This window comes from Jaculus jaculus, chromosome 9, assembly GCF_020740685.1.
Source record: "Jaculus jaculus isolate mJacJac1 chromosome 9, mJacJac1.mat.Y.cur, whole genome shotgun sequence".
NCBI classification, from domain to species: domain Eukaryota; kingdom Metazoa; phylum Chordata; class Mammalia; order Rodentia; family Dipodidae; genus Jaculus; species Jaculus jaculus.
Window position 1 is genome coordinate 108,664,900 of NC_059110.1, and position 16,080 is coordinate 108,680,979.

General features: G+C 49.2%; 1 protein-coding gene across 1 annotated transcript; it reads left to right on the plus strand.

The window, feature by feature from the left end:
• Positions 1-13,023: 13,023 nt before the first annotated feature.
• On the plus strand, positions 13,024-14,973 carry Hoxb13 (homeobox B13). The gene is made up of 2 exons (XM_004655529.2): positions 13,024-13,647; positions 14,641-14,973. Exons 1-2 carry the CDS (start codon positions 13,047-13,049, stop codon positions 14,892-14,894), a joined length of 855 nt encoding a protein of 284 aa, XP_004655586.1. The 5' UTR covers positions 13,024-13,046; the 3' UTR covers positions 14,895-14,973.
• Positions 14,974-16,080: the final 1,107 nt, after the last annotated feature.

Consider the following 16,080-nt stretch of genomic DNA (forward strand, 5'->3'; position numbering starts at 1 on the left):
CATATATCTCCAGAGATATATATGCCAGACACCATGCCGTCCTTAAGAACAGATTATGTGAGATTCAGTTTACGAGTGCAAATTGCGCTTCACACATGAGTCACCTTGAATAACCCAGTAATTAATTAAAACCATGTCCTGCAAGGGAGAATTTATTACAGTCACTGGCTTTTTATGAGATAGATGTAGTTTGGAAATGAAAAATGATGTTTCTGTGGTGACATTCTGCACTCGTTTGTGAAGACAGCATCTCATCACATTCTGGAGGGCAAAGCTAGGTGGGTGTGGGGACTTTGGCTTGGAAGGGCTGAGCAGAGTCGTCTGGCATACTGCAGCTGGATGGGTTCACTTCAGTTTTTTTAACGGGACTAGTGTTTCTTGCAATTCACCTTGGGAGGAAGTTGGGGCTGTGAAGTGGCTGATGCATCAAAGAGGGAAGGGATGTGGCCCATGAGAGAAGACTCAGCGCTGAGATGAACCTGCAGGCTATAGGCTCCTGGTGGTTGCTTGGCTGCCGGGGAGTGTGAGAAGGAAGGAGATCCCCCCAGTCTAAGAGGAGGAGACACCAAAGGAGTCAGGAGCAAGGCATGATGGCTTAGGCCTTTAATCCCCGTAGTTGGGAGACTGAGGCAAGAGCCTAAGACCAGCCTAGACTACAGCTTGAGTTCTAAATTAGCCACCTGGGGAAGAGAGAGGAGGGGAGAGAACAAAGGAAGATCTTCTATCCTCATCTGACTATCATAGCTACAAAAAAAAAAAAAAAAGCTGCATGAGGGCTGGAGAGATGGCTTAGCAGTTAAGGCACTTGCCTGTGAAGCCTAAGGACCCAGGTTCCCCAAGACCCACATAAGCCAAATGCACATGGTGGCACATGCATCCGGAGTTTGTTGGCAGTGGCTGGAGGCCCTAGCATGCCCATTCTCTCTCTTTCTCTGCCTCTTCCTCACTCTCTCCCTCCCTTTCTCAAATAAATAAATTTTAAAAATATATTTTTTAAAGCTGCATGAAATTTGTAAGCATAAATAGCTTTTGACGTCAGGGGTATAGCTCAGTGGTAGGACACTTGTATAGCATGTAAGAGTCCCTGGGCTAAATCCCTAAAACTGCAAAAAATAAATAAGTATATAAAATAAGTAATGAAAAAATAAGTGTTCATTTCAGCATTAAGAGGTAATCTTTTTGGAGGATGACTAATGCCTTTGAAAACTGGAATGATCTAGTGTTTTTAAAAAAGAAAATGTTAAATACTTTATTTATTTGCAAGCAGAGATTGAGAGATTGTGGGGGGGGGGGGAGAGAATGGGTGTGCCAGGGTCTCTAGCCACTGTAAATGAACTAGCATTTAAAAGAAATAAATAGCACCAAATCAGGGGAAAAGAAGGGTTGGGATGAAGCTCACTGAAAGGGCACTTGTCTAACATTTAAGAAGCCCTGGGCTTGAACCCGAGCACCAGGAAAAAAAAAAATTACTTTAAGAAAGAGACCTATCATCAACACATAACGTATGGACTCCTTCAGACAGTTGGGGGAATTCGAATGTGGATATTTTAAGGAACTTTTGTTCCTTTTGTTTTATTTATTTATTTGAGAGTCAGAGAAAGAGAGAAGGGGAGAGAATGAGAATGGGCATTCCAGTGCCCCCAGCCACTGCATGTGAACTCCAGATGCATGCACCACCTTGTGCATCCAGCTTTCCTTGGGTAACCCATGCCTTTAGGCTTCACAAGCAAGGGCCTTTAACCACTGAGCCATCTCTCCAGCTCTCCAGCTCCCTCCCCGCTTTTATCGGTTTGTTTGTTTTGTGCAGCAATCTCATGGAGGTTATATGAAACAGAAAAGAAAAAATAAATAAAAACAAGAGAAAGAAGAGGCCCTATCTGTCAAAGATACAAACCAAAATATTTTAGGGGTGACATGGTACCCAAGATTTGCTTTAAAATATTTTAAGAAAAATTGTAATAATTTATCTATGAGCCCATCGTATTTGAAGATGGATAATGGGCCCAAGGGAGTGCATCATACTTTTCTGTTTACTTCTCTCTCTGTGTAAAATTTGCTGTTAGGAAACACTGACTAAAGCTGTGGACTCATATCACAGAACAGTCCGGGTGCACACCAACCTTCTCCTGCATTTCAAGAGGTGGAACTTTGAAGGCCACCCTGGAATGAAGTTTAGAACCATTCAGTGCTCACCAAAGATTCCTTTCCCCTTGGAGAGGACAGACGTGGAAAGTTTGGGCAGCAGGGTGACCCTGCCACTCTCTTGTTCTGTGCAGTACAGTCAGGGGGGGCAACGGGCTTAGTTCTCCCCACTGGCTCTTGTGTGGACGGAGGCTCTGAAGTGAAACAGGGTGCTGCGTGGGGGAGCAGGGAGCAGAGCTTAGATCTGATTTTTGTAGTTTTTGTTGTTGCTGCTGTTTCGAGGTAGGGTCTCACTCTAGCCCAGGCTGACCTAGAATTTACTTATTTAATTTAGTCTCAGGCTGGCCTTGAACTCATGATGATCCTCCCACCTCTGCTTCCCAAGGGTGCTGGGACTAAAGGCATGTGCCACCATGCCCAGCAATTTTTTTGTAGTTGTAGAGGGAAACTGGACAAAAATTATTACACATTTAAGGGGTTCCTTTATCTTGGAGTCAATGCTTTGATTTTGTTGTTGTGTTATTGTAAATTCCTTTATTTTTCCCTTCAGTAATTTCTCCCAAATCTTAGGTTTTGTTTAAAGCTCAGTTTAGGTTTTAATATTAGTTTAAGATATGATGAGAGTTATTTTCATTTTAAAAATTATCAAGGGCTTCACCTTTTAAAAAACATTTTTATTTATTCATAGTGGCTGAGCCAGGGCCTCTTGACACTTCGTTCATCTGGCTTTATGTGGGTACTGGGGAATAGAACCTGGACCATCAGACTTTGCAAGCAAGTGCTTTTAACCACCGAGCTTCTCCCCAGCCCAAGACTACATCTTTGAACGGAGAGAAAGCCTTACACGGTGGCAATGCTGTAGTCTGTAGTTTCAACTACTGAGAGGATGAAACAGGAAGGATCACTTGAGCCCAAGAGTTCAAAGTCAACCTGGACAACAAGGTAGACTCGTGTTTAAAAAAAAAAATGAACAAAGGAAGAAACGGGGGGGGGGGGAGAAATAGAAAAAGACAAGGGAGGAGAAATGAAATGGCTGATTGGGTAAAAATCCTAGATGAAAGGAACAATACTCTCCAGCCCCCAAGTCCCTATCTACTATTATTGTGAGGATTAAATGAGATATTTTCCTGGGCATGGTTACTCATGCCTGAAATTTCAGAAGTTGAGGCAGAAGGATTACTCCAGAATTGGAGGTCACCCTGGGTTACACAGTGAGTTCTTGGTCAATGTGGCTTATACCTGAGGAAAGAGTAAGGGAGGGAGAAAGGGAGAAAGAGAGAGAGAGAACAGGGAAGCTGAGAGAAGAAAAAGGAAGAAAAGAGAAAAGTTCCATGGGCACTTAAGATAGCGCCTGCACTTGGGCACATGACAATGATGAAAATTCTGCCAAAAGGACTGTCACAGATTGGGTAACAGGACTAGGGTGTTGGGGGCTGCCGCTGTGCTGTGGTGGTGGCGCCCAGGTAGCTTAGCATCTTAATCCCTTTTGGAAAGGCTGCTGCCCTCCAATTCAGTAAGGGTTTTGGTCCAGGAGTGATAGAATTTCTTTTTTGCCTGGGGGGAAGGTGCACTTGTGGCTAGAAGAGGTCTCTTTGTGGGTGGAAGGAAGGAGCTGGGAGGAGGCTCAATGCTTCTAGCTTGACTCTACTCTCTCAGTAGCCAGAGACCTCCCATCCCTGTGGGACCACTTTGCCAAGAGTAAGCTCTATAAACCTCATCAATGCAGGGACTTCAAGCTCGTTACTGTAAAGTCTGCCCAACTAGATACTGACACACCCAGAAGAAAGTCTCTTCTCTGGGTTGTGGGAGTAGCCCTGTGGCATTTGTTTGGTTAGCACGGAGGAAGCCCTGGGCTCCATCCCTCCACCCTTGCAAGTGAGAGAGGAGACTCCCCTTCTGAAAAGAGGAAGACATTTTTATGCAGACCTCTAGTTCCGATGGGAGGCTGGTGGGTCCCTTTTAGTTTCTATGAATTCTCCCTGTGAGTGGGCCAGGAGCTGCCTGAGAAGCTCACCATCACTAATATGCATGAATTCCACATCCCCCAACCCCCATCACTGCCATGAACACACAGGGCCCAGGACCAGGGGCTGACTGGTGGACAGGCTCACCATGTGCTGTCTCTTGTCCAAGGTGACTCTCTGATATAGAAAGCTCATGGGGATAGGGAGCAGAACATGTCCCTTGGTAGATTCCAACTCCAGGAGGAAGTGCACCCCCAATCCCTATCTGCATTCTACTCCAACCCCAAGTACATACCCACACGGGGTCTTCTTCCTAAGGCTCAGGGGCTGAACTCAGTATATGGGAGAGTTTCTAGGCTGGTCTCAGGTGTAAGAAACTGACCTTTTCTAATAGGGCCTGACCTTCCAGAGCAACAATTAAACCTGGTAAGAATTGTGACCACTGTGACCTGATGGACATGAAGCTGGGACCCAAAAAAATCATGCTAGACTTGTGAACTTCTATAGACTTCTATCCCATTCCGTGTAATTGCTTGATTCCCGTTGGGGCACGCATGGTGAGGGACAGGCAGGGCATCACTGGACTCTCTTGAAGCTGTCTCCTCATATGTTCTTCATTTGTTTGCTTGTCCCCATTGTGGCAGCTCAGAGCTGCTGGAACCACAGAAGTGGGCTGTGGTTTGCTGTGACCCATCTTCTCTAACTTGAGCAACAAAACTTCTTCCCCCAGGCCTTTGCTGCCTAGCCACTTGAGCACTTGGCTGAATAGAACTGAATGATCTTTAAGGACTTGCTCTTATTTAAGAGAAGGAAGAAGTGGAGAGCTCCAAATATTCTCTAATCACAGACAGCCCTGGTTAATGAATTCCTAGACAAAAGTTTTCTGTCCTAAAGGAGAAGGATCCTTAGTCCGTAGTGCTAGTTTCCTCACAGAGGTAGTGCCCTTCCAAACTCCACCCCATCATCCAAGCTATTAAGACAGCAACGATATCAGGGTTCTGAGGAAACATTTCTAGTGGCATGGGCCAATAGGAGTTCAGCCCCTTATAATCATGAGCAAAAATATGCATTGTATAGGGACCGAACAGGGGGGGAAAAAAGTATGTTATTTTACAGTTTAAAGTGACAGCATTTCACCTGACTTCTCAGTAGTAAAGAGGGAAAGAAGTACTAGTTCAAGACAGGCAATCCAGACTCAAGACAGGTGGAGAACTCTATTCCAGTCCCACATTCCATTTGGACTGGAAGGGTCCCATGTATTTGGCCCAAAACCAACTGTATTCTAGGTCCATGCAGACCCAATACAGACAAACAGACCCATGTTTCAGGCATCAACACCTGGGGTAAATGGCTGGCCCTGGACTTTGGAGACCTGGCTAAGATGGAGTGTTTCCCCAGGTCTGAGTTCACAGAAAGCAACAACAAAGAGCTGCCCAACATTCGTCTTCAGCTAGAGCCAAGGTTCAGGAAGACCGACTGGGTGGGGAGGGAACATTTCTTACACACGCAGATACTCTTGCAGGTTATTTTCAAGTCCTTATTGACTACCAAGGGCTTAGTCCTTTTTGAAATTCAAGGGCAGGAACTCATGAACACCATAAACAGGATAGGACTCAATAAGGATGGATTACATGTCATGTTTCCTTCCCAGACTCTCTCTCTCTCTCTTTTCCCTCCCCTGTGTGTGTGTGTATGTGTGTGTGTGTGTGTGCGCGCGCGCATTTGTATTGAATACTTGCTTTTCTTCTTTTCCAACTTTGTTTCTTGCATAAGGATATAGCAGGAAGAAAGGAGACAAGATTTGTCAATGGGATGGGGACAGAGAAGAGGCAGGTGGACCATAGACTGCAAAAATATGGATATTCTCAGCAAGAGAAATGTGAAAATTACAGCAAGATATAAAATCTTTCAATCTGTTCTTTCCCCCAAGCCCCAGACCCACCTGGGTAAATTTGAACTCCGTGGGATTTGGTGCAGACATTCCTCTTGATTTAAGGTGGAAAGACGCAGTCTTTACTTTCAGCAGGGTCTATATCTACACTGGCAGGCCATCACCAGCAGCCATCACTTTCACCACCACCATCACCACCATCTGCACTACTCCAAGGGTGGAACAAGGGAGAGATAGTGGGAAAGTTGTGACTTGAACTGCTTTATTTATTTTCCCCAGGCAGAGTCTCAGTCTCGCCCAGCCTGAACTGGAACTCACTCTATATCCCCTGGCTGGTCTTAAACTAACTGAAATCATCCTCCCATCTCAGCCTGGGACTAAAGGTGTGCACTACTGTGCCTGGCCTCAAATTGCTTTTTTCTTTCTTTTCTTTTCTTTTTCCTTGTGTTTTTTTTTTTTTTATTTTTCAAAGTGGGATTTTGCCCTAGCCCAGGCTGACCTGGAATTCACTATGTAGTCTCAGGGTGGCCTGGAACCCAGAAACTCGCTGCAGTCCTACCTCTGCTGCTTCCAAAGTGCTGGGATTAAAGGCATGCACCCCCATGCTCAAATTGCCTTTTTGAATTTGTAGGTACTTAGAAAATTATTCTCCATTCCTGAGTCCCATCCAGGACCCCAGATGTTGAAACAAAGGAAACCCAGTCTCCAGGGCCCCTAGAAGCTGGTGTAACTCCCAAAGAGGCAGGTTGTGGGTCCTTTGAGGACCCTGCCTCTGTTACTCTATTCTAGGCATCTCTCTGTGGGTTGAAGGGCAAAGAGAGCTTCTCAGAAGGTTTGAGCCTTCGTGCCAATTTGGAGTTTACATTCTAGGGTTCATCATCTTGACTGAGTTGCTCAACCGAGGCTGGGTAGCAGAGCTGGACTTCCTCAAGTCCTAGATCCTTTAACAAACAAACAAACAAACAAAAGACCATTTTCTGGCTCCTTTCTTAGGCTTCCTCATACTGACATTCTGTCCCTCCACTCTTCTGCCCCAAGTACGTCCTGCTGGGAGCTCAAAGGGAAGCTGGCCGGCCCTTCCCTTCTACAAGGTACACCCTGGGAAACTGAAACACGTCTGGAGGGAGGGGTCTGATGTGCCCAACAGGCCAGCCACTCCAAAGGGTGACTTGAGGTCAGATCCCTGAAAAAGCCTAGGGTCTGAGGAGCGACATGGGCACCTTGGGCCCAGAAGATCTTCCTCCTCTGGCAGGCCTGTCAGGCAAGGGACAGATGGAATGGTTATGCAAAACTGAAGACCTGAGGCTCTTGGTGTCTACCCAGCTAGCTCCTCACTTTTAGCTGCCATTGTCTCTCCCTTCCATCTGCGTGCTTCTCAACTCAAAGTTGGGGGAAGGGGGAAGGGGGGAAATCTGCTAAGCGCGCTCCACGCTCTTCCCTTCTTCCCTTCGCTTCCTGAAGGTCGCCAGACTGTGCAACGGGCCACTCGCTCTCTGCCTGTGGGAGCTATCCTTTCCCCTCTGCAGCCCGCCCTCTGATTGCTCCTCAGATCCATGATGGGTGGGCTTTTATTCTGTATTCCCTCGATCTTAGCCTCCCAGGCACGTAGGTTTGCCCAGAGTCCCAATTCCAAGCATATGGCCAGACTGCTAGGGAGGAACTAAAGAGAAACCGGCTCGGGGTCAGCCATTCCTCCATCCTCTGGGCTCTGCAGCTCTTGGACCTTGGAGTCAAACTGTCCCAGACTTTCCTCTAAGGAGTGCAGAGACCACGAGGGACTTAACATTAAGAAAGGGGTTTCTGAATCACCTTCCATCCCCATCCAACCTCCTGCAGAGCTTCTCCGGGGCCAGCAGCTCGCTTTCAGGCCCAGCTTAGGGTTCAGACACTTCGAGAAAAAGAACAAGGGGAAGTCGTGCAGGAGAGCTGGGAAGGAAAGAGAACAAAAACCAAAAAACGAGTGCGTTGGAGGAAAAGGAACAAAGTAAAACAAAAATGAGAGAATGAAACAGGAAAGAAAAAGAAGTAGAAATGGAGACAAGAGAGATGGACGACGAAGAAAAAAGAAACCGAACAAAAGAAAAAAAAAAGGAGACAAAGTGAGCAAAGAGAAAATAGTGCAAGTGTCAGGCAAGGAGGAAGAAAAACGGAGGAGAAAGCGAAGTACAGCAAGGGACAAGGGATGTCAGAGAATAAACAATGAAGGAAAAAAAGAAAGAAAAGAAATCAAGAAAGAATACAAAAAGCCAGGTCACCGAAATGGAAGGAAAGACTGAAAGAGAAACGAATATAAAGGGGAGGAAAAAAGAGAACGCTCCCCACAGACTAAAGACAGGTAGAGAAGCCACGGACGAAAGGAAAAGATGGAAGGAAAGGGGAAAGGCAAAGAGAGCACTCCAATCAGGCCATTTGCAGGAAGCCGGGAGAAGCGAAGCGACCCCCAGGCCCACGAATTCATCAGGACCGCCCGATCCGCGACCGTGCCCGAGCAGGAAGAGTCCCGTCCTAAGTGCATCCTCATCTTCACCGCGACGGGGCCCAAGGGCTGGCCTCACACACCGGTCCAGTTGGCATGAAGGCAGTGGGAGTTCACTTTAAAAAATAAACAAACAAACAAACAAAGCCTAACTGAAGAAATGCCCTTAAGAGGGCCGGGTGGGCACCTCCCGCCGCCCCCTCCCTGTCTCCGGGCCGGGCCCGGGCGCGGTGGGGGCGGGAGCTGACACCCAGGTGCCAAGTCCCCGTGGCCGGAACCCCCGGGGGCGCGGCGGCCGCGCTCAAAGGCCGGGCTGTAAAGGTCACAGGCGGTCTGCGGGGCTGCGCTGAATGGGCTCCGGGAGGTAAACAGACTCTTAACTTTCAACTTGGCCTTGACCTTCCTGGAAGTGTCTGGCCCGTATGTAAAGGAGCCCTGTGGCTTTCAGAGCGTTTGGCTGGGTCAGTAAAAGGTGGCTGGGGGAGGCCGCGAGGATCCTCCCGGAGGGTCTTCCTGGAGGCTCCCAGTGGGACACAAAGGCCTCCGAGGAAAAGACTGGCGCAGCCCGGGATGGAGAGAAGCCCCCGCCCCCCTCTAGTGGGTCGCTGGGCCAGGGTTGGGGGGGGGTGCTGCCCTTGTGCACGGAGGGTTCCAGGGAGGACGTGGGGGTCCCGAGCTACAGTTTCTCTGGGGGGCTGGGGACACTCAGGTTTAGGCACCGGCAAGTCAGAACTGACCCACGTGTTCTTAAGACAGCTGTTCGTTTCAAATAGAAACAAGTGGCTTCATTAGAAACGGGGACCCACGCAGGACACATAAACTAGAAGCCACATTTATCCAGTTCATGAAATGCCTTCATGTGTAAAGTCTTGTTAAATTGTCACAGCATTCCTGTAAGGTAAGAATTATTATCACCATTTCACAGATAAGGAAATTAAATCCTGTTTACCTGAGGCCAGGGGAGATATACTGTAGGCCACAGATAGATAGATATAGATATAGACAGATGTATAGATATAGACATGTACAGTAAATAGGAGGGTGTGCTCCTGTGCTAATAAATTTGAGGTACAGAATCTGCTCCCTGTGCTCTGGTAGATGCTCAATCAATTATACACAAAACAGAACTCGCAGTGTTATTTGTTTTGAAAGGTATTTGGTGTCAAGGGTGTCTCTACCCACATACCCACAGCTGGTGAGCTTCTCTGGGGCAAAGTTCAAGTTGCTCACCTCGGTCGGTATTCCCCAAGTTAGGTGCACTCCGCTGCTTATCCCCATGAGTGTGCTGCGACGTTTCCCCCGTCAATCCAAGAGGTGGAGCCCAGGGTCTCACGGATCCTAGATTTTTTAGTATGATTATTTTTCAGAGAAAGAGAGACAGAGACAGAGACAGAGAGGGAGAGGGAGAGGGAGGGAGAGGGAGAAACACGTGATTTTAAAAAAAGCATACAGGTTGATGAGTTTCCACAAAGTAAATGCACTCACATAACTGGCAGCCCAGTTGAAATAGAGGACATTTCCAGTGCTCTGGACTACACTTTTTTTTGCACCCTCCCAGTCAGGTGCCCTTTCACTAGGATAATTTCTATTCTGACTTCCGTCACCATACACCAGTTTTGCTGATTTTTAAAATGGTGTAAAATGGAATCATGCAAAATGGCTTATTTTGTGCCTGGGTTTCTTTCATCCACATATGAGAGTAATTCATCCATATTACATATAGGAGTAGTTGGTTAATTTTTAAAATTTGTCTGTAGCACTCTATTGCATAACTCCAGCTTGGTTTCTTGAGCTACTTCGCTGTGGATGGAATCTGATACATGTCCAGATTTGAGCTCTTAGGCATAATGCAGCCACAATCTAACTACTTGCCACCACTGCCTCTCCCCTTTTTTCTTTTTAATATGAAAAATGGCTGGGGATAAAGCTCTGTGGCAGAATGCTTATCCAGCACGTGGGGTTTAACTCCAAGGACGGCAAATGTAAAATAAAATGCTCTACCTTCAACCTGGAATAAATCAGGAGGGCTGATGCTCATCTGTAATTCCAGCATTTGAGACTTAGAAGCAGGAAGATCACAAGTTCAAGGGCATTCTTTGCTCCAGAGTGAGCACAAGGTCAACCTGGGATTCATGAGACTTTACTCAAAAATAAAATTAAATAAGTGAAAATAAAATATGAAATTCTGCAGGAATTTGCATGCTACCTTTGTGCAGGGGCAGCGCATCATTTTATTTTTAGTATCTGCTGCTGAAGTGAGCACCAGAAAGGGCCTTGTGGTGGACATAAATTTTCACTTCTGATGGGTTTATGCCCAGGCTCACTGGGTTCGGAGTATGACTATAATTATTTTTTTCTAATTTAGTCCATGTCTATAGACATCAATAAATTTACGCATAGAAGCTATAGTCCTCTGCATTATATGAATGTGTGTGTCAGCTTAGTAGAAGCTAAAAAATGGGAAATCTACCAAGTTAAAATCAGTGACAAAATCTTTAGGGAAAAATTCTGATATTTATTTTTATTTTTTATTATTGACAACTTCCGTTATTATAGACAATAAAGCATGGTAATTCCCTCCCCCCTCACAACTCCATTCTCCATCATATCCCCTCCCCCCTCAATCAATCTCTCTTTTATTTTGATGCCATCATCTTTTCCCACTCTTATACTGATCTTGTGCAGGTAGTGCCAGGCACTGCGAGGCCATGGGTATCCAGGCCATTTTGTGTCTGGTAAGGAGTCCTACCCTTCTTTTGGCTCTTACATTTTTCCTGCTACCCCTTCTGCAATGGACCCTGAGCATTGGGAGGTGTAAGAGAGATGTTGATATTTCTTCCTTTCATGATTAAAGCAAGCAAGAAGCCTTGATGGGAATATGAAAAACATTGAAGAGACACTGCCTGCCTTTTCCTTCATGTCGTTTTCAAATGCAATAAGATCGACCGAGGTTTCTGTGTTTGGTATCTGTGATTATTAGCAATGTTTAGGTTGAGTGACTTAAAGTAGAAGACTTGGAGCAGTTTTGGCTTTCATGGGCACTTTCCCACAAAATGGCTCAAGTTCAGGTTGGTAAGGAGACTTGGCTGAGCTCATCCAGAGTTCAAGGTGTCTTGTTCCATATAGCTGGTGTGAAAAGGGAAAAGTTCCAAATTTTCTCCAGAAACAAAAAGTAGGGGGTCTAGAAAAAGTAGAAGAATTTGGATTGGGAGGAATAGTGTAGGAAAATAGAATGTTTTAGGGCAGATTTGTGAAGCAAACCATTTGAATTGTACTGCACAATAGGCCCTAACAGGGGCCTCCAGCAATTCTGCCAGCGGTTGGGGCGCCCTCTCCCACCCCTTTCTCCTTCTAAGGAAATTTAAAGCTTGGAGGAGGCAGATCAGGGTCCTGAGCTTTCTTGTTGTAGAAGTGTGCTGGCCCCAGGGTTAGTTTTCTGGGCTTCCTGGTCTGTAGGGAGGGGACCAAAATGCTGCAAGACAGGGCTGGGCATCTTTCCGCAGGCCAAGCTCCTGAAATCAGGGATCCCCACTGCTGATTCACAGCCAATATAGCCACACTTGGCTTCCCCAGACTTCCTCAGACCCTAGAAAAGGGGGGGGGGAAGAGGGGTTCTCTTTTCCAACCCACGCTTGAGCATTTTATAAGATTCTGTCCCACGTCCTCCTTTAACCTCTTTCTTCTCTTTGTGCCCCTAGGATAACTCCCTCCCTCCCTTCCTCCCTCTCTCCTTCTGTCACTGTCTCCCTTTTCCATTCTGATGTCTTGCGCGAATGTCTCTTTCCCCACCCTTAAACGGAAATTCAAACCCCCTTTCACAGAGACATCTAGAGGCTCCGTTTCCCCTTCAGGTCTAGACTGTGCGTCCCGGGCTGCAGACCGCACGTTTTCTGTCCCAGTTCGCGTCCCCCGCCCCTTCGCTCCCCCTCACTCAGAGGGAGGCCTCTAGAGCTTTCTGGGCTGTGGCTAGGGTCTCTGGGGAAGGGGCATTCCCCCAGGCATTTCTCAGGGGCACAGCACCTCAGGCAGAGGAGAGGCATCTGGAGTAAACTACGGAGCTAGGACCCGGGATCCATAGCAAAGAGACCCCTCAAGTGCCCGTAGCCCCCCAATTCCCAGCTTCTTCCTTAGGCTCGTTCCCGGGTTCTCCTTCGAGGCCTAAGCTGCTGCCCAGTCCTATTTCCGACTCCCCCCTTCCCTGGAGGAGATGGACACTTTATTGGGAATGCTTTTTATTCTCTCGTTAAACCTGCCAAAGAGCAGGAGGGGGGGGGGGAGAGAGAGCGAGCGAGCGGGAGGGAGGTGGGGCCAGGCTCGCCGTCCCCCCTCCTCCGCAGTTGCTGCCTGGAGGACTTTGGGGGCAGCTCTCCCCCAGGCCGCAGCCAATCAGCGCGCGTGCCCGGCTCCCTGCGTCTCGTGCGTCAGGACGGCCCCGGCCGGGTGAATGCAGGCGCCGTGCGAGCTGGGAGCGATTTAAAACGCTTTGGGTTCCCCGGGCCTGGGTGGGGAGAAGCGAGCTGCGTGCCCTTAGATTCCCCCACCCCTGGCACCCCATGAGCCGACCCTCGGCCCTATGGAGCCCGGCACTTATGCCACCTTGGACGGGGCCAAGGATATCGAAGGCTTACTGGGAACAGGAGGGGGTCGGAATCTAGCCGCCCACTCGCCGCTGGCCAGCCACCCGGCGGCGCCTACGTTGATGCCCGCTGTCAACTATGCCCCCCTGGATCTGCCGGGCTCTGCAGAACCACCAAAGCAGTGCCACCCTTGTCCAGGGGTGCCCCAAGGAGCGTCCCCAGCTCCTGTGCCTTATGGCTACTTTGGAGGCGGGTACTACTCTTGCCGAGTGTCCCGGAGTTCTCTGAAACCCTGTGCCCAGGCAGCCACCCTGACCGCCTACCCTGCGGAGACTCCTGCGCCTGGGGAGGAGTACCCAAGTCGGCCCACCGAGTTTGCCTTCTATCCGGGGTATCCGGGAACCTATCAGCCTATGGCCAGTTACCTGGACGTGTCAGTGGTGCAGACCCTGGGGACCCCTGGGGAGCCGCGTCACGACTCCTTGCTTCCCGTGGACAGTTACCAGCCTTGGGCCCTGGCCGGCGGCTGGAACAGCCAGATGTGTTGCCAGGGTGAACAGAACCCACCGGGGCCCTTCTGGAAAGCGGCATTTGCAGGTAACCTCTACTACTACCCTGGGTCCCTTTGGCTACGTTGGCACTTGCCTGGGAGGAGGAAGAGGAGGAGGGAGACTTGAAGCTGGTGAGGAGGAGCTTGGTGCTCTTGGGTTGCCTATTAAGATTCTGAAGGAGGGTCCAGGCAGCAGTTGGGCCCGGATGGTGGCCACAGGGGGCTCAGGACGAGTGGGCGTGAAGGACCTGAGCTTGGTGCTAGATGAAGCCCCAGGGAGGCTGGCCAGCCCCCCCTCACCTCCTCAGGAGACTCCGGGACCAGCGTTTCAATATGTCTGAAAGCTTTGGATCTCCGCTGTTAACTGAGGCCGGGGTGTCCCTACCTAGGACAATCCCAGTCCAATTTTACACAAAGGCTAAATGACACACAATTCCTTGAGAATGAGAGAGGCAGGAAGGGGGTGGGAATGGAGCGATTGGGTGCTCCCAGGAGGATGCAACCTCTTACTTTCTCTTGGTTGAGTTTTCAATTTCGAAAGGGAAATTTGGGTTTTCTTCCCACTAAGGTGTGCGCATTGAGGCACGCGCACGTGTGCGGGCATGTGTGTATGTGCGCGTGTGCGTGTTAGGAGTGAAGATGCAAACGTGTTTCCTCGTGTACAGAATTCGCCTATAGAATGGATAAGAGTGGCAGATTCTGAAAATGATGAGTGGACCGTGTTGGTTGTGGGCAGAGGCCTGTAGTGTGTGGTGGGTGTGTTTGCAGATTCCTGTTGTGCCGGCAGTGATGGGTGAGGGTGGCTTGCAGGAACAGAGGCTGAGCAGTGATCAGAAAACCAGGAGGAGGGGTGGGTCGATCCTGTATGATTTGGGGGGCACGAATGCACGTGCACCCGCATTACGGTAGCCTGGATGCAGGCCCGCAGGATGACGTAGCCTTGAGACTTTTAGTGGGGGCCCCGGGGTCGGCGCTTGGATTTGAGCTAGGTTGGGAGTCTGAGCTCTCCATCTCCTCCCTCCCTCCCTTCCCTGCAGCAGAGTCGAGCGTGCAGCACCCTCCCGACGGCTGTGCCTTCCGCCGAGGCCGCAAAAAGCGCATTCCCTACAGCAAGGGGCAGTTGCGCGAGCTGGAGCGTGAGTACGCGGCGAACAAGTTCATCACCAAGGACAAGAGGCGCAGGATCTCGGCGGCCACCAGCCTCTCGGAGCGCCAGATCACCATATGGTTTCAGAACCGCCGGGTCAAGGAGAAGAAGGTTCTTGCCAAGGTCAAGAGCAGCGCTACTCCGTGAGCGCTGTGGGGGCAGGGAAAGGAGGGTGGTCCTGGCAAAACTGGGAGCCTTGCCAGGGCCAGGACTGGCCAAGGACTCTGCTAAGGAGCCCCAAGAAATGATACTCTTGGCAGGCTCCTTTCTCCCAGACTGTTCCTCCGGGAGCAGCCAGGGCACCCTGTCGGTTTGAGGAGAGTGAGGCCGCCAGTTATATATATAGTCCATTCCATCTGGGTTCCCAAAGAGCCGTGGCAGTCATAATCATTCCTTCTAACAGTGGTGATCATCACGTAACCAATACTAGTCGCCCTGATAATTCGCCTCGTGTTTTCTTATCTAGAGCTCTGCAGAGCACTTTAGAAACTGCTTTCATGAATTGAGCTGATTGTGAATAAACTTGGAAGGAGAGCCTTGTTCAGGACAGCTTCCTCTCAGACGCCCTCCCACTTACACCCAATGCCCACTCCAATGACTGGGGGAAAGGAAAACTCGGGCAGAGGAGCCAAGGCAGAGAAACGGATGCCTGTTGAACATTTTTCCATGATGACAGCTGGGTAGGATGGACAATAGACGCCGCTCCCTCCTCCCTTCTCTCTGCTCACTTCCTAGCCTCTCCTCGAATGCCTCCATCCCCAGCTCCTAGGCTGTAGTTGTGTGAAAGTGGAGCCTATTCTGCCCTTTTCCCAGAGAAATGGAGTTTGAGGACGTATGGGATGGGAGATGTCAGCGTTTCTCAGTTCTTTCCCCAAACTCAAGTCCTCCTTTTGTGTTCCTGGTGCCTCTTCCCCAACAACGTCCTGGTTTGTTGGGTTTTCAGGTACCATATGAACTAGTTACTTGTAGTCTTGTTAGCTCTCCCAGGCACAAACGGCAATTTTCATTTGCTCGGTAGGTCCACAAACCCTGAATACACGTGGCACAGCTCTGTTCTCTGGTTCCACATAGATCGACAATAATGAGAAATTCTGGATAGAGCTGCTGTTTGCAGAATCAGCACCCTGAGAGGAATGAGAATCTCTTTCCCTGATGTATCTGGGTGCATTGTGGGGTGGGACTCCTGCAGGCGGCTCGACAGAGACGGTGTGTGTGTGTGTGGGGGGGTGTTCTCTGGGTCTCCCGGCACCTTGAATCGAATGGTGGGCTCCTGCGGTGCCAAGAGCCTTCTGCGCCAAAGTTTCGAATGGCAGTGGTGGTGTCTAGCAGCTGG